The 19,061-nt window shown below is 41.1% G+C and overlaps 1 protein-coding gene across 3 annotated transcripts in view; it reads right to left on the bottom strand.

Annotated features, from left to right (window-relative positions):
- The window catches only part of COG5 (component of oligomeric golgi complex 5), a 307,484-nt gene that overhangs the window by 76,291 nt on the left and 212,132 nt on the right, over window positions 1-19,061 (bottom strand). For all 3 annotated transcript variants that reach the window (XM_073328456.1, XM_073328457.1, XM_073328458.1), the window contains exons 8-10: window positions 18,166-18,331; window positions 17,121-17,233; window positions 16,946-17,023 (exon numbers count right to left, since the gene is read on the bottom strand). In XM_073328456.1, coding sequence (XP_073184557.1) covers window positions 16,946-17,023; window positions 17,121-17,233; window positions 18,166-18,331 — 357 coding nt within the window. The remainder of the gene's footprint in view (window positions 1-16,945; window positions 17,024-17,120; window positions 17,234-18,165; window positions 18,332-19,061) is intronic.

Below are 19,061 nucleotides of genomic sequence, written 5' to 3'. Positions count from 1 at the left end.
CATTTTTCTTCTGCATAGTAAAGTTCCAAAGCTGTATTAACTTTTGGGGAAAAAACCCCATAATGTTTTGTTCAGAGTTACGAAAAACCTCCATTCCAGAGGTGTTCATAACTCTGAGGTTTTACCATATAAGATATAGTGTATCATTACATCCAACACTGAAATGAAATGAAATATAGCAACTGATTAAAAGTATATAGAGAACTATACAACAGTTTATGGCACAAACTAGAGAACAGTATATCCTACTTAAACTACAGGGGGTACTGAAGTGGGCAGACTGTAGTTACCAAAACTGGTATCTGGACAAGACATCACAAATACTCCGACTCGTGAAAGAAGTGCCACAAGATCCCTAATGACAAAAGCACTCAGAAACCGTTTTATTTTTTTACCAAAAATCTACAATTTCTTTTCTTACAATATTGTTTTCTTACCTACTTGTTTGTGTCTTACTGCTTTTCTTTTATAAATGAGTGAAATCAAAGGAAAAAACGAATTATTAATTCAGTATCTTAGAAAAAGACTATATAATACAATTACGCAAGTAAGGAGTTAATGGACATGCAAATATTTTTCTAAAAATAAGTTTAAGAAACAATTTGCCTTCATGCATTTCATTCAGAATGCTGCATTTTAATCAAAAGTTATTTTCTTTAAAAGAGTAACATAGAGTTATGGATCACATAGAGTTATGTAGATAATTCATATATATTATTTAAATAGATTATCATTTTTTAATCTTTTAGAAAGTAACCAACTCCACAAACTGGGCATGACTCAGAAGTGGGGAGGCTTTTTCTAGGTCAGCAAGAGAAAGACAACCTTGGGTCCCTTTAAGGATTGCCTCTCCCTGCCTTTTTTCATCCCCCCACTTGCGGGCAGTCAACTTCCTCATGCGTTGGGTTTGATGAGGGGGGCTCCTTGGCAGAACAAAAGTGTACAATTTAAGCCTATTGGCTCCCACACACCCAAAGGGAGGGCCTATAAGCCCATATCTCTGCCCAGAGTGCCATTCTGCAGTTGGGAAGAACACCCCCACCCCCAATGCCTCTTGGTAACTGGCATTAAGAGTAGGACTGGAGTTTGGGGCCTTGCTGTGGTCATCATGCTAGTAGCCTTTTTGGACTGGGAAAGAATTCTTCCTTCACTGCCAGATTTGGCCTGGGTGTTGTATGGTATTCTTCCTTCCACTCAGTAGCCCAGGCCCCCAGAGGCTAAGTTAGGTTGTAAAATTTGTGTTGTTGCAAAGTGGCAGGTGCTTGTTTAATAGAGGGTCTGGTTCCCTGATAAACTAGAATTGAAGCGCAAACAGGAGGAAAGATCACACTCCCAGAGCAGGCACTAGTTTAACTTTGGAGTTTTAATGTAAATAGTATCCGAACAACCAAACACACACAACTTGCACAAGCCTCACTGAGTCAAAGTCTCTCTGCAGCACACACCAAACTCTCCTGCTGCTGCAACCACACTTGCTCCCCAGCACTGTCCCTTTTGTGCTCCTCAACAGATCTCCAATCCTTAAAGGGACAGAGCACTAATAACTATAACCTTGGGATTCCCTTCTGAGAGCTGCAAAGGCATTTCCTAAAAAGATGAGGAATTGGGTTGGTGCTTCTGTCTGACAGGGCAAGGAGATAATCCCTTTTCCTCAAACACTCACCCTTTGTACAGAGGGCAGAAGGCAATGGGGTCCCACCAATGGGACCAGGTTAAAGATGTGGAGAGGTGGGACTGAGGACAGCCCTCATCCAGGTGGAATGGATTACAAAACCAGGGTGACCTGCATGGGATAATTTATTGCCAGAGAGTTTCCCAGATGTGTTACTTAATAAAGTTGTGGCCTAGTTAAACTACACTCCTGGCAACGTGTCTTTCTTCCTACAGCATATGTCAACATGAACATTACCTGGCCTGAATTTTATGTACCACTAACCACACAGTTAAGGTTCTTTTTATAAGAGGAAAAGAATAGTGTGTGGGAGCAGGGTGGTTCTGACCACATTAGTTATGGAAGACAGAGCTGTGGAAGGAGGAGATATGCAAATGAAAGGACAATCCAAGCCAAAACTATCAAAAACCATTACTCAAAACACATCATCTTCATTAGATTACAAAGCACAACTTCTACAATGAAATGAACTGTCTACAGTGTATCATTCTAGGTTTTCTAACATAAAATCCCTTCCAGAAAACAGATGTTAATATTTTTAATTAATTTATACACTGAAATTTAGAAACCAGGATTCCAGTTCTTTCTGTGTTGAAAAGTATACATGAGAGGAGAAAGTTAAACTACATACACCAGAAAAAAACCCTAATGCTTGCTTTGAAATCTAGTCACAGACAGATTAACATCTTGTGATACAATCCCCTGTAGTAGAAGCAGCTGACAAGATGAGTAATGGACTGCACCGATTATCTTCGTGGCAATCATTTTCCATCAGTTTCCTATCTCTTAACCAGCAACTCTGGAAGAAGGTCACTATTCTGTCAATTTCTTTTCTTTTCTTTGCCCAATAAGTAGGTTTTAAAAATGCAGGGAACACATAAACCTCTGTAAATTAAGAGGTCTAATTACATTACCATTGGCTGGTGTACAACTGGCTCACATGAACACTGCATGATTTGTCAAATTCCTTAAGTAATATAGTCTCCAAGAAGTAAATCATTGTTCTCCTTTTCATGCAATCTATTATTTTCTTCTTACAAAAAGAACCTTAACTGTATTTAATGGCATCTAAAATTCAGGGCTAGTAATATTCAGGTCAACATATTCATATATTTCTCATTATGGGACATATCTGAATCAAACTTTCAAAGCCTTATTCCTATCAACTGGAGAGCTAGTAATTGTCAAACAGAGAACTGTATATGCATTCATGAAACAAGTAATTCCTGCATAAGCAATATTATGGAAGGTTCACCAGGAACTGTGCTGTATACACTCTGCCAGAGAGAATGAGAAAAATACTACTGAAATAAACCTTTATGAGATCAGGGTTGGCACCACAGTATTTATTACTTTTGTTTATAGACTCTATTCTGAAAAGAATGTGTTATTAATTCCATAAATGTTTTGGAGTATGCCAAACCAATTCTATATACTGAAAATATACTGCATTATTAATACAAAAACATTGACCATAACCTTCACCTACACAGTGGCTACTTTACACACCACCACTGGTGCCAAGAAACTCTAGTGCAGGCACAGCTGGCCAGGGGAGGGTCATCCCAGCACAGGAGGATCCTCCAGTGGTACAGGATCAATTTAGTGGCTCCTGTGTAATCCTGGTGGTCAGTGTAAAAGGCATAACCAACACTTCTCTGCATCCTGAAAATCCCTAGTGAGACACTGGAGCCACTGGCAAGCAACATAAATTAGAGGAGCCCTCTAACTGCTTTGGATTGGCCCAGTGCACAGCCAGTCAGGACTGACGAAGTACAAAGACGCCTCTGAATGACACTTAGGCTACAGCTACAATAGAGAGCTTACAGTGCCACAGCTGCACTGATGCCGCTGCGCTGCTGTGAGCTCTCTAACATAACCGCTCTAAACCAACGGGAGAGAGCTCTCCCATTGGCTAAACTATTCCATCTCTCCTGCCAACTTAATGCTGTCCACACCGGCGCTTATGTCAGTGTAACTTATGTCGCTCAGGGGGATGGTTTATTCACATCCTTGAGCAACATAAATTATGCCAACATAAGCTGTAGTGTAGACACAGCCTCAGACTACTAAATTACTTCTGAAAACGGGACACAGGCATTTTTGTAAATGTTATTCTTAGAGGTCTACATTCTATTTCACCATGTAAAGTCCAAGGAAAATTATCATAAATTAGATTCCAGTTTGACCCCATTCCCTACCACTGCATTTTTCTCTCTCTTACACAATTTATAAATTAGACTCAGTCTCACAAACCTTACTCGAATGAGAATTCCTTACTCATGTGAATACTTGTACTGGAGCCAGTGGGACTCTGCATGAGTAGAGGTTGCAAGATTGGGTCTTTTCTCAATAGCACAGTTTACATTAGCACATACGTTACATGGAAAAAGCTGAGGCATGGTGGAAACAACACTGGTTATGTTTAGGCCAAGAAACATAATATATAGTAAGGGACAAATTGTGATCTCAAATACTTTGGAGCAACTAGTATGGGACTTGCATCCACACATCTGATGGCAGAAGATGACCGTAAAAGGAGGTCTCTGTACCCTCAAGTATACCATAACTTTCTGGTACGGGTCCTGATTCAGCAAAGCACTACTGTCTCATTGTTCACTTGTACTCTCCCATCTGTCTGCATCAAACTGTTGGTTTTTTCTCATACTTAAGAGTGTAATCTCTTCAGGGTGGGGACTGTCTTTTTGTTCTGTTTGTACAGCACCTAGCACAATAGGTTCCTGGTCTATGACTGGAATATAAATAAACAATCACACACCACAAACTTAACTTTAAGCATGTGCATAGTCCCATAGTTCAACAGTATTTGTCACATACTTTAAATTAAACATGTGCTTACTTGCGTCACTAAATTAGGGTTATAATTAGCTATTAGCATAAAGGCTTTTTCCACCTCCTATACTTTGATTTCACATGTTGCCTTGAAAATTACTGCCTTGGTATTACCCTTGTGTCCAGACAATATTATTGTGCATCTTCTTCCACATTACCTCACTCTTCTCAGACAAACAAAGAATGCTACATCAGTGAAGAACAGTGCCTCCTGCCACTGTCCCTCAGACAGCAGTAATTCATCTTACTCCCCAGCATGGCTGAGCCTCATAGGAGCCACAATTTGGACATTTACTAGGATACTTAGGCTATGTCTACACTAGAGATCTTACTGCGGCACAGCTGTAGCAATGCAGCTGCACTGCTATAAGATCTCTCATGTAGCCACTCTATGCTGATGGAAGAGAGCTCTCCCATCAACATAATTAAACCACCCGCAACAAGCAGCAGTAGCTATGTTGGTGGGAGAAGCTCTCCCGCTGACATAGCATTGTGCACACTACCACTTCTGCTGGCGAAATTTATGTCACTCAGGGTTTTTGTTTTCTCCACACCTGTAACAGTCTTCTCTTGGGGAACGTGGCCTAGTGGTCACAGCTGCAACTCCTGACTGCCAAGGGACTCCTCCCATTCTACTGGGCTCTGACCCAGAGCTAACAGGAGTTTGGCAACCAAGGCTGTTTAAGACTGTCCTCCCTGGGCCTCTTCCTCTTGGCCATCCACCCGCTGGGGTTAGCTTAGTCCAAGGCTTTCCCCTGGTGTGGAAACCGAAACCACAATAAGTACGTCTATGTTCCACAGGATACTTACCTCTCCGGTTGTCTCTGGGTTGGGTCCTCCCTTCCCTCAGGGAGGGCCCCTTTGAGCAGCTGTGTCAGAGTCTTAGGCTTCCCTCTGCTCTGCTGGAGCTGTGGGCTGCAAGTCTGCTCACCTCCAGCTCTGGCACCCAAATGAGCTAATTCCCTGCCTTTTAATTCCTCCAGCAGATGGAGCATTTGCTTCTGATGTGGCAGGACAGGGCTGGCTGAGTCCAAAATAATCCCTAACCCCTTGTTGCCCCGTGTGTGGTTTGTACACCCCATCACAACACCCTTGAGCGACATAAGGTTTGTCGACATAAGTAGTAGAGCAGACATGGTCTTAGAGCAAGCAGTACTGTCAATTATCTGAAGTCAATCTCTTTATTGTAAACCAAGATGATGGAGTCATTCCCTGGAGACTGTACCTTGAAGCTGTGGGAAGGCTTGTGTAGTCCAATGACCCTGAGAGCTAAGCCAGTGGGAATTTTACTCTTCATAGTGTCACCCAAGCTAGACATGTCTAAAATTAGTGACCAGATGAAAAGCAGTCCATATGTCCTTCAAGTTGGGGATTGAGCGATAAGCCAACAACCTATCCTTGTAAAAATGTTGTGCTACAGAAATACAACAAGATAGCCATTCTGGCAAATAGCATGATAGAGAGGGATGGCAGGGCATTCTTCATGTCCTAAGGCAGTGGTTCTCAACCAGGGGTACATGTACAGGGTCTTCCAGGGGGTACAGCGACTCATCTAGATATTTGCCTAGTTTTACAACAGACTACATAAAAAGCACTAGCGAAGTCACTACAAACTCAAATTTCATACAATGATTTGTTTATCTGTTCTGTATACTATAAACTTAAATGCAAGTACAATATTTATATTCCAATTGATTTATTTGACAATTATATGGTAAAAGTGAGAAAGTCAGCAATTTTGTAGTAATGGTGTGCTGTGACACTTATGTATTTTTATGTCTGATTTTGTAAATTTTTAAGTGAGGTGAAATTTGGGGGTACACAAGACAAATCAGACTCTTGAAAGGGGTACAGTAGTCTGGAAAGGTTAAGAACCACTGTCCTAAGTGACATGACAGCATGGGAAGGATTTAGATTCAGAAGATGGAGTATTAGTTTATATTGTAGTATGACAACAGAAACAATAAGAACATTTTAAAGAGACAATATCTGGGCATTATATAAAATTCTACTTTTGATAGTCTTTGTTATTACAATACAATGTGTTGTAGATAGACCGAAATAAGTCTGTTCCTTTTATAGTTGGGAGTCATATTAGTATTGTAGTTGCTCAAATCAACTGCAGACTCCACATTTAGCTTAACGCTGCCTACTCAGAGGATTACAAGATTATTTTAGATGGTATGTACTGCAGGCTGGTAAAATCCAAGTGATAAAACTGCATTCCCACGTGCTCTTATGAAACTGGCTTGATTACACAGCTCAAAAAGTATAACCCATTTTCCAGTAGACAGCTTTTGAAGCGTCAATAAATTGCAGAACACCAGTGTCATAGAAGCAAAGATGTTTGAAGTTCTGCAGCCCCCACAACCATACAATAATATTAAGGTTGCAGTATGACAAACTGGTTTAAAGTTAGCTTTGAACACAAAATCAGAACAGCTTACCTAATTTAAAAAAAAAAAAAACCCATACATAAACTACTAATTAACTTTGATAATTACTGAAATGCAATCTCTAGACCTCTGTTCTTAATATATCAAGTTAGTATTTTATATCAAATCCAGATTAAAGAAATGAGAATGAAAGAGTACCACTATATTCAGTATTAGATAAAAATGCAAGAGCGTGCCGAAAACATAAGATTTATTTTTTACGAGTTTGTCTTCATTATATCCTGAATAGCAGAGCCACTCATGACGCAAGTTCAGAACTTAATGAGTACAATAACCTCCCATCTGTGAATTATCAGATTTGTGTGTGTTTAACATTGCTATTCTAACATTAAAATACCATACCTACTCTGATATGCTACTTCCAAGCAAATTCTCACTTCACAACCATCCCCCCACAACTTATTTTTCCTGTGAAAACTTTGATATTTTGACTAGGATATGAAAAACATCTTTATGTCAAGTCTCTTTGAAATGTAAAACAATACAGAGAATATATGCTATTTTCTGCAGGCTTGTGGAATAAGGCTTTGCATACTAATGCACACGACGTTCTCCATCTGTAGCCAAAAGCCTGCCATATAGAAAGACAGATTTGAGAACATCACTCGGAAAACTGAAGATATTTAAAGGACAACCTAAGTATTTTTTCCACCAATAAAGCAAGAGTGCAGGTGATTTAATAATTCTGTACAGCAAGACCTCATGGGACTGAACTAAGGAAAATCCATTTGCACTATTTCTATAGCAACATAATTGCCAAATGTTAGACTATGAACAAAAGTGATCGTTTTCAGTAGTACAATTCATCAGTACAGAAACAGAGTACTGCAAAATGAGCTCTGAATCAACCCTTGATATCTTCTAGAGGTAGTCGGGATCAAAGTAGAAAAAAAAGATTAGTGCATTTAAATTTCTGATTATATATTGCAGGTAAATATATTCAATAAACACCGCCATGATTTAAAAAAAAAAAAATCTTTCTGTTACTGCAGGGCATGGAATTTCATTACACTGAGTTTGATCACTTTAAGCCGAAGGTATAATGGTTTCTAGATTTCCAGCAGCAGTGCAAAATTTAAAAAAGGGTGTTTTTATGCAACTGAGAAATTAATTAAAACTGTTTTTAAAATATAACTTCCTGAACTAGAAAATAAAGGTTAAGAGCATATAGTTTTGAAACTCACCATTAGAACACTTTGGTGATTCCTAAGAAAATCTGTTTCCAAGTAGTAAAAATATTAAGTTCTTATATAATTTCCTGTGTCTTTTAAGTGCTTCAAAAACATCAATCCTCTCATACCCATGAAAGATAAGTATAAACTGAAACAAAGTAAATCTAGTACTTCAGAAAGCCAGTGGCCACCCAAGAGACTAACATTTTCTTGTACCCAGAAAACAAGTCCAGCATGGGCAGCAGTGTAAGGTTTCCTACACGCTTCTAATATGCTTTTCACCTTGACCTTGAGAAAACAATGGTTACTTACCTTTCATAACTGTTGTTCCTCGAGATGTGATGCTCATGTCCATTCCATTCTAGGTGTGTGCATGCCCACGTGCCCAGCTGTCAGAGATTTTTGCTTTAGCAGTATTTGTAGAGTTGGCAGTGGCGCCCTCTGGATTGCTGCACTCATGTGTCATATATTAGGTGCCACCAGCCCTACACCCGCTCAGTTCCTTCTTGCCAGCAACTCTGACAGAGGGGTAGGAGAGCAGGTAATGCAATGGACGTGAGCAACATATCTCAAAGAACAACAGTTACAAAAGGTAGGTAACCATTTTTTTTTTCTTCGAGTGCTTGCTCATATTGATTCCATTCTAGGTCACTCACAAGCAGTATCCATGGAGGCAGGCTCAGAGTTCACAGCCGTGCAGCCTGCAACACCACTCTACTGAAGCCAGCATTGTCTCGAATTTACTGGGTAAGGGCATAATGAGATGTGAATGTGTGAATGGATGACCAGGTAATGGTCCTGTAGATATCTTGAATTGGCAGTTGGGCTAGGAAGGCCGCCACCATGGCTTGCGCCTTAATCGAGTGGGCGGTTCCAATCGCCAATGGAGGTACTTTTGCATGCTCATAACAAAACCGGATGCAGGTGGTAATCCATGATGAAATTCTCTGGGCGGACACCAAAAGATCTTTCACCCTGTCTGCACCACAACAAATAACTGTATCAACTTCTGGAATGGCTTAGTCCTCTCAGTGTAAAAGGCCAGTGCTCTCCTGATGTTCAGAGAGTGTAATCTACGCTACTCCTCTGACTCATATGGCTTCAGGAAGAAGATGGACAAGAATATGTCCTGGCTCGTATGAAACTGTGAAACAACTTTGGGCAGGAAAGCTGGGTGCGGCCTCAGCTGGACCTTGTCTTTGAAAAACGCTGTATATGGCGGATCCTAGGTTAGTGCCCTAATCTCAGAGACCCTGTGGGCAGACGTTACCACCACGAAGAATGAGACCTTCCAGGAGAGTAGAAGAAGAGAACAGGAAGCCAAGGGCTCAAAGGGGGGACCCATGAGTTGTGCCAGCATGAGATTCAGGTCTCCAGGAGGGACTGGATCCTAGTTATGGGGATAGAGTCATTCCAGACCTTTCAAAAACCAGACCGTCATGTCATGCGCAAAGACCAACCTGCCCTGGAATGGAGGGTGAAAGGCTGAAACAGCAGCCAAGCAGACCTTAACTGATGAAAAAGAAAAGCCCCGGAGCTTGCGATGCAGAAGGTAGTCCAGGATCAACTGCAGCGAGGCCTGCTCAGGCCGAATACCCTGGTCCAAGGCCCAGCACATGAATTGTTTCCACTTGGCTAGGTAGGTCACCCTAGTGGAGGGCTTCCTGCTGCCCAACAGGACCCGCTGGACGCAGGCTGGGCACTCCTGCTCTTGCGCATTCAACCACACAGCAGCCAAGCCGTCAGGTGCAGCGCTCACTGCCAAGTTTGGGTGCAGAAGACCGCCGTGGTCTGAGACAGCAGAACTGGCCAGAGCGTCAGCTGCAGCAAGGTCACCACCGAGAGGTCCAAAAGCGTGCCGAACTAGTGTTGGCAAGGCCAAGCCAGGGCTATCAGGATTACCTTTGCCTTGTCTTGTTTGATCTTCACTAGGACCCTGTGGATTAATGGCACCAGCGGGAAGGGGTACATAAGAGCCCCTGACCATAGGAGTAAAAAAGGCATCTGACAGGGAGCCTCTGTTGATCCCCCAAATCAAGCAGAACACGTGGCATTTCCTGGCCTGACAAGACGTGAACAAGTCCACTTGGGGAGTTCCCCACTTTTGGAAGATCACACTAACCACATCCAGATGTGATCATTCGTGGTGAGATGAGAAGGACCTGCTGAGATGATTTTCTAACATATTCCTGGTCTGGGGAGGTGTGCAAACATCAGATAAATGGCATGCCGCACACAAGTCCCAGCACCAGAGAGCTTCTTGGCAAAGGGCTGATGATCTGGCTCCACCTTGCTTGTTGCTGTAAAACATTGCGATGGTGTACCGCCTTGCCTTCCAGGAGGGACCGGAAAGCCTGGCAGGCCAAGAGAACCGTTCTGAGCTCCCTGACATTTATGTGGAGGGAGCTATCATTCTGCAACCAGCAGCCTTGCGTGCTGAGCCTGCCCAGGTGGGATCCCCAGCCCAGGTCCAAGGCATCGGAAACCAGGGTCAGTGATGGGGCTGGGGCTGCGAAGGGAACTCCCTCCAGCACTGATCTGGGGCCACCCACCTTTCCAGGGACGACCAGATGTGGTCTGGCACCCTGACTACCAGGTCTAGATTGTGCCTGTTGGGGGTGTGGGCTGATGCCAGCCACACTTGCAGCGGCAAGAGATGGAGCCAGGGATGACAGATCATTCCTGTATTCGTAAATACATGCTGCCATGTGACCTAACAACCTCAGGCAGGTGCAGGCTGTGAGAGTGGGTGGTCCCTTATATGCGAGATCAAGCCCAACATGGCTTGGAAACGGGCCTCTGGAAGGAAAGTTCTGGCCCACGTGGAGTCGAAGACCGCCCCTATGAACTCTATCTGTTCCATGGTATGAGGGTCAATTTCTTTTCGTTTATTAACAGGCCCAGGTTGTGACAGAACACACCAGACTAAGACTCCTCTGCCCTTGATGAGCCAGTTGTCGAGATACGGATAGACCTGGAGACTCACACAAGTGGCTACTGGCACTTTGTGAACATCCACGGGGCCAGTGAGAATTGGAAATGACACTGGCCCACCAAAAAACTGAGGAACCCTCTGTGTCCTTGAAAGATGGAAATATGAAAATAAGCGTCTTTCAAGTCAAGAGCAGCGTACCAGTCTACCAGATCCAGGGCGGGAATGAAGGAAGCCAGGGAGACCATGCGGAACGTCAACTTCTTGAGATATTTGTTGAGGCACCACAATTGCAGAATGGGTCTTAGGCTCCCTTTTGCTTTTGGGATTAGGAAATAAAGGGTGTAGAATCCTTTCCCCTTCATTTCCCAAGGGACCTCCTCCACTGCCCCTGGCTTCAGAAGGCTGTCGACCTCCTGAACGAGAAGTTGCTTGTGAGAAGGGTCCCTGAAGAGGGATGGGGAAGGGGGGCGGAAGGGAGGAACGACCGAGAATTGCAGAGTGTAGCCCAGAGATAATGCTGATAATGCGTAGGCCTGTTAAAGGCAGATGACGGCTTAAAACCTGGGGACTGGGGCATGTCCCGTCCCGGGGAAAATCCCCTGCTAGGACGCTAACCTTACTAACTACTAACACTTAACACCTACTTACTCACTAACTACTGTAAACAAGTATATACAAAGAACAATAGTGAAGAGTTGAGAGAAAAAATGCTATCCACTTGCAAAGCAAGGGGAAGTGGGAATCGAAGCATCACAGGCGGTAAGAAGGAACTGAAAGGGCATAGGGCCAGGGACACCTAATATACCGATGCATGAGAGTGGCACTCCACAGGGCACCACTGTTGACCCTATGGATACTGCTAAGGCAAAAATCTCCAACAACTGTTCACCTGGGCATGCACACACCTAGAAAGGAATCGACCTGAGCAAGCACTCAAAGAAGAACCACATCTCAGGGTGAAGGGTAGTTCTATCTGCAAGTATACCCAGTCCTTACTTCTCTAGTGAGACTGGCAATAACAATAATTAATGCAAACAATGGTGGTGGTTTTATTAAGTGTATTCTTCTTCATTAGGAACCAGACTGAAACTACCAACTCATTTCACGTTAGCTTCCACTCATCATCAAACCTAGCAAGCCACAGGTGAAGAGTACCACGTGCCACTATCAGTCTCCTGAGTCAGCCAAGCCTAACCCACCCCCTCACTCCATCCCCCAAGAAAAAACAAACAAAAAACCCATCTATTCTTAATGATGCATTTTTAGACATTGTCCCAGGTAAAAATAAAAATTAAATTTAAGGGAAAAGAAGGAAAAAATTACATTCAACACAATGTAGTTAGAATTTATTTCATATAAGCCCCTGAATCTGCAATATAAATTTGTATTAAATTTACCTTCAGTGCGTCTTCATGCAGATATAAGAGTTTACTCAATTCGAGGATTAGGGCTTAGAATGCAAACACATTGTACCTTAAGGCAGGGACTGTAGCTCCAATCCTGCAAACATTTATGTATATGCTTACATTTGAGCACATGAGTATCCTCAATTAAGTCAATGGGCATCTTTGTGTTTAAAATTGAGTGAGTATTAAGTGTTTGTAAGATCAGGACTGGTGTCTTTACTCTTGTCTTGTACTGGGCCAGACACCATATCTGTATTTAACCGATTAGTAATAAATAATAATAATATTTAAGTAGTTTCTGTGCCCACTTGTGCTTTTATAAAATTTTTGGAAAAAAAAATCATACCTATAGTAATTAAGGAAAAACTAAATAAAATGATATTTTCTCCAAATTCACAGAAGGCAGTAATTCTACTGGCTTTTCAGTTTTTCCACTTGGGACCATTTGCAATTCTGTCAATAAACGAATGTGAAAACATTCACATCTGAAATGAAACAAGCTATATTTTTTTTGACAGTTTTGAAAAAAAAATGTTTTTCAACAGTATTTTTGTGAAATGCAGATTTATTGTTGGTTTTTTAAAATGCATTTTTAACACCCACACACACACACACATACCCCCCCCACACACACACACACAGAGTCCTAGGCACTTTTGTGTAATTGAAATTTCGCAATTCCAAAATTGACAATTTAATAAAATATACTACTTATACCACTCCAAAAATACCCACCAGGAGGTATGAGAAAAAAACCCCTCCATAACATGCCAAAGAATAGCTCTTATGTGGCACTTTTAATCAGTTTATCTTGAAGTGATTAATGAAGGTGATCAGTATCATTATCCCCACTTTACAGATGGGGAAACTATGTCACAAAGAGGGGAAGTGATCTGCCAGTGGTCACTCAGCATGCCAGTGAGAGCTGGGAACAGAACCCAATAGAATCCTGAATCACAGTCCAGTGCTCCAATAAATTAAATTAAAAATAAAATGAAATAATAATAGTAATAGTAATAATAATAATAACAATAAACCCATTCATCCCTCAGCCCACCCTCTTCCCGAAAAGTCTGGAGGAATGATGGCCTTTGCAGTCTAATTGGATTGTTAACAAATCTGGGCACTAGCAGACCAAAGGGAGGAAAGAAGAGCTGCTCATGGAGTGTCCTGTCATTGGCTCCCTCCTGTCTGAATGGAGGGAGCCACATCTCACGTGTCTCCACCGATCACAATTGCCAAAAACACAAAATGTTTTGTCATGCTGTGAAAACTGCTTTTCACTTTGTAATGCCACTAACTGAAATGTGTGTAGGAGTGGAGGATCTACCGTATATGAAGATCAGAGTTCAGTTTCAACTCCGTATCACAAGGGGCTCAACCAGATTCTTACCTATATGATTAGGTAATGGGCTCTCATAAAAAGATAGGCTAGATACTGAAATTAATGCTAACTTAGCTATTGGCCTTCATTGCAGCAGGATTAGTCACTAACGATTGAAAGGGAAAAGAAATAGGGTAGAACAGTTGAAGGCACCTACCAGTTCTTTAAAGGTGAATCAAATCTATTTTTTAAATAAATACAAAATCACTGTAAAGAACCAGAATCATTAAGAGAACAAGAACAACAAATTAAATTATTTCAAAATGTATTTGTAATTTTAATGTTTCAACTCATCAGTTTTAAAATAAAAATTACGAATACATTTCAAAACAATAACATGTAAAATAAGTTTTTCAATCTGTTACCTGAAAAGCCTGAGATTAACCCATCAAGATTCTGAATTTCTCTTGATACAGTTCATCAACTCACATCTAAATCACTGAAAGAATATCCTGGCAGGTAAACAAACTCAGTTCACCTTTAGTTTCAATATTATTATTTGTCATTTTTAAGTCTACATATGTGGATGGAGGAGGCTAATGAACCAAAAAGCAACCAGTTTCCTTATTATTAAAGGGCATGTGTTTATCAAGGCCGGGGTCACTTCTCTCATGTTTCTTCGGCTGGCGCCTATACTGCCATGGTTAGAACAAGAAAACAGGTGGACAGGCAAAGTGGAACTGCAGCTGCCGCAGAAGATGACTGCAATAATGATGTTGGCATCACTAATTCTAATTAGTACACAGAATGCAGCGTGGAGGGTCATCTTCATATCATCTGGAGTGGGCATGCTGCCTTAGAAAATGGGCATAATGCTATTACATTTAGCTTGTTTAATTGTTTAGCTCTGTTTACTAATGAAACTGAACACAAAGAACATTCAACCTTCTCTCCCCTCTCTACAACCTTTTTCTGAGGACTTGAAGATGGTAATGCCAGCTGTGAATTTGTGGTGGCTTGGATTAGTATGAGATATACAGTTTTCATGACTCAGTGCTGCGATTATTTCTTACTGGCAACACACATCGTAGTTCTTGCTCCCCCAGACAGCTGTCTGTACAGCTCAAACTGAGTGGATTTACATGGCTTCCCAAATTTTAGCTGTGACTAGTACTTGACTGCTTTTAGCTAAACACCATCAACACTGATTTGTGTGGCTTTGTTGCCTACACTCACCACATGATGCTGCACAGTACTTCTTCCCGTAGACCTCACACTGGGTGTTACCAAGATAATGGCCAAGAAAAGCACTGTACTGTACAGTATCGACCTGAGAAAGGAAGAAGTAAAGCAGCACTATACTATGCAGGGAGAATTCTTGCAAGATGAAGAGTTGTAAGACGACCTGATACTGTATTAGCTAGAAGAAAAGGAGGACTTGTGGCAGCTTAGAGACTAACAAATGTATTTGAGCATAAGCTTTCGTGAGCTACAGCTCACTTCATCGGATGCATTAGCTAGCTCATTCCCAGAATAAGAACTGTCCAGCTTTGTTTTATACTCCTCTATACTGATCTCATAATTTACAGAAGAGGTCACTAATTGAGAAGGAGATAATCATGGAGAAACAAATATATATTATTTATAAAATTCATTCTGGCACCACAGGCTCAGTCCCACGTTATGAAATTAATGGGAAGGGAGGGTGTTCAGTACCTCAGAACAGAGGCTCAGCACTTTATGGATTAGAACACAGTATTTCATTCAATCTTTCCCTAATTTAACCCTACAAAATTCCTTCCATTCACTTGGGTATTCTTTAGTTAAACACTGTGATAAAGACTTCCCAGCCTCTCTCTCTCTCTCTCCCTGCCCTGCCGCCTTCCCTAAACCTCCTCTGACAATTGGGAAAGCCCCCTCCTTATCCAACAGCCACTCCTCAAAAGTAATGAGGGATACTGGGGAGAGGGATGGATCCAGGAGAGGGAGCTGCTGGGTATGGAAGATGAAAAGCTCATTTACATGAGTTCTCCTCACATTCAAACTGCTCCACAACTTCCCAGTGTGCAGGATTGCTCCCGCTGTTTGAAGGGTCATTTTCCTCTTTTAAGAGGTTGGCCTATTGCTGAGACAGTTTGTGAAGGCCAAGGGGCTTTGGATAATTTTTGCAAGAGCAAGCTTTTGGTATGCAGAGACATTTACCTAAAGCTTATCCACTTCTTTGGATTTAAAAAAAAGAAAAAGAGAGAACTCTAGTCATTTCCTCTCAAGGAGAGTTTCAAAGTGTCTGGCCATGGGGCAATGCTATACTCCATGTATTTCAGCGTGGGCTTAACTAATAGACAAGTAAGTTCACCGTGTTCAACCTTTAGTATTTGATTTTACTGTTGGGAAAAATTTACATATGAATAGTTTCCAAGACCATTTCAAAAATTAAATCTGTGTGAATTAATAATCTAACCATATGCATAGAAAAGGAGATGTCTGCATAAAAACAGACCATAAAACTTCTTTTGTTTTCGTTGTTTCCCATTTACTAAGTCAGACAAATGGCTTCAATATTGCTGTTCCTAGCCCTGAAGGAGACCATTAATCAAATTATTCCAAATAAGAATAGAAAACAATACAAATGAATGGACAAGAATAGGTATTCATATCTGGGCCTTCGAAGGGAAAAAAAAACCAGCCATGATTATTTTTTCAGAGAAGAAATTGCCAAAAAGTAGAGAAACAGATGGCTGAGAACACTAGATACCACATGAAGACATATTTTCCTACAAAAACTAATGCACAACATTAATTACCCAAACGACACCGTATATTATGGGATGACAATAATGATCACGAATAAAAACTGACAATGGTGTCTTATTGGTTCTTTTAAAGAAAACAAACGCAATTATTACAAGAAGATGTGTATGCCCTACAAATATACCCCACAGATCATAAACAGTCCACAAATACACTTTGCTATGCTACTCTGACTTTCAGCACTGTCTCATTACTGAAATTATGAAATTACTACAGAACTTTAAAACTGTAACTGAAAGGCTCCTCTCATCACATTTTCCTTAACAGAACCACTCGCTATTTTTGTAAGAACTTATTCAGCTAAATAAAACTTTACCTTAACTATTTCCTCAATGAAACAGACATGTGAAACAGGGTCTCTCTTCTTTGTCAGTACTTTTTGCAAGTGCTGCACCTGTAAGAGAATTTGTTTCAAGGATAATTTAGGTTTTCTAATGTGGTATATGCAAAAATTGCACTAATGTAGAAGAGGAAATATAGGGACTGAATACCTGTGCACAGGCTGCACAGATCTGATCCATGAGTTTCTCCATGTTTGTCCAGAGGGCTGCTCGGAAGGCTGCAGTGTTTCCTGGCGTTGGCATAACAGCTCGGCCAGGGCCACCTAAACATATTTTGAAGGCAACGTATCAACCCATTTCAGGATTTAAAAATCAAGACCAACATTGTCAGGTGTGAGTGTGTAAATGAGGTTAAAACATAAAAATCCATCAATAGGTACTTAAAGAAGTGGCCTGATTTTCAGAAGTGTTGAGCTACAAACAGCTTGAAACACCAGCTGTGAGAGGTGTGAACAGCCCCAATCATCTCAATCAAGTATTAACTCTGAAGTCTAGTGAGGATACTTTAAATGTCAGCATTATTAACTACTTCACTGCTTCTCATCTCAGCAGAAACACAAAGCCAATGTACTTCTCCACTGTTGTAAGATGTGCTGGCAGGGTGACGAGGGACAACTGGCTGCTGTCAAGGATATAGGCACTCACCTGAACACTTTGGCCTAAGTGTATTAGAATTACAAAAATAAAACACTCTTTTTAACTGATGCAAATACCCTTAAGCAGCCTTCATCTTCCTTGAGAAGCCATATGCCATTATTATGGTTCCAACACACATGTCTAATCCCAAACTGTGTTGTAAAGGCTTCAGATTAAAATCTGATATCTACATCAGTTTTGCATTTGTGTTCTTCAATTCTCCATGGTACCACAGCTTAAAAATAAGAAGAGCTAAATTTAATGATGCAGTGATCCCCCAAGTTGGAAACACTACTTTAAGATATTCCCATTTGACAAAAGTGATCGAATACATTGGTCAGATTTGTTCCACTGCTTACAAGTAATATACCAGTCTCTCTGCGGTCCTCTCACAAATGCTCGTAAGGTAGAATCAGATTCCCAAAAAACCTTAACGGTTTTCATGATGAATTCCTACGAACGCTTAGCATTTTTCTCCCACATGACTGAGCACAATGCAATTCTGCCAAATGACCAGAGACGGTTATGCTGTAAATTAAACAACATGCCCATACTGTACCTCTTGTAACTGTCTGGGGCGGCTGTGTCAAAACTTTGATATCCAAAGCACTCTTGATATTCTCGTCTAGAGATGCACAGTATCCATCCACTACATTAGAAATGGTATCCTTCAAAGTCCCAAGATTGTGGAAAACCTGAAGTGCTGTTCCCACTTGAGTAGGATTCTGGGGAGATAAGGGAAAAGTGTTAATCTCTAACTGTATAATGGTTTTGTTTACCCATGATGAGATGTCATTTCAAGATTTAAGTTAATGTGCTACAGTTTGCTGGCTCATTTCATTTATCATCCGATGATTGGTCTCCTTACAGGGGAACAGGAAAGAGGAGGAAAAGGGGGAAGGGTTGATTTACTTTGATGTTACTATCTCACTACTCAACAATGAGTTATATACAGGGCACCTTCAGAGGGAGAAGAGGAGAAAAGAAAGGAGATGAAAACAATGATGATTATGGCAGGCTACCAGTTACAGATCTAATAGTTCTTGCATAGCAAAATTATTGTGCAATATTGAGTATCGCTATGTCTCAGCTATCTCCAGTTATGAGAGTTTGTAATACGGTACTTTTCTTGTACAGTACCTGCTACACTTCTGTCTTTTAACTGTCAACCTTTGATTAAACATTATCAGGGATTGAAAAATCTACTCCATCACCCAGGGCAAGTAGGGAGCTTTCGTAGGTGAATGCCATCAATGTATGCAAAAATCTAAGTTTATTTTTTAAAAATGAACTATCTAGCTCTTATGATTTTGACAATAAGTTTACAAATATGAGCAGAGTGTGAACTAATACCATGCTATCTTCCTATGTCTGCAGACAGACCGCTCCAGTGCCTCTGTTGATGTTCAGAGCTTTCCCTAAATACAACAGCGTGAAAACCAACAATAGTCTTTT

Source organism: Lepidochelys kempii, chromosome 1, assembly GCF_965140285.1.
Source record: "Lepidochelys kempii isolate rLepKem1 chromosome 1, rLepKem1.hap1, whole genome shotgun sequence".
NCBI classification, from domain to species: Eukaryota; Metazoa; Chordata; order Testudines; family Cheloniidae; genus Lepidochelys; species Lepidochelys kempii.
This window is presented reverse-complemented; position numbering and strand designations above follow the sequence as displayed.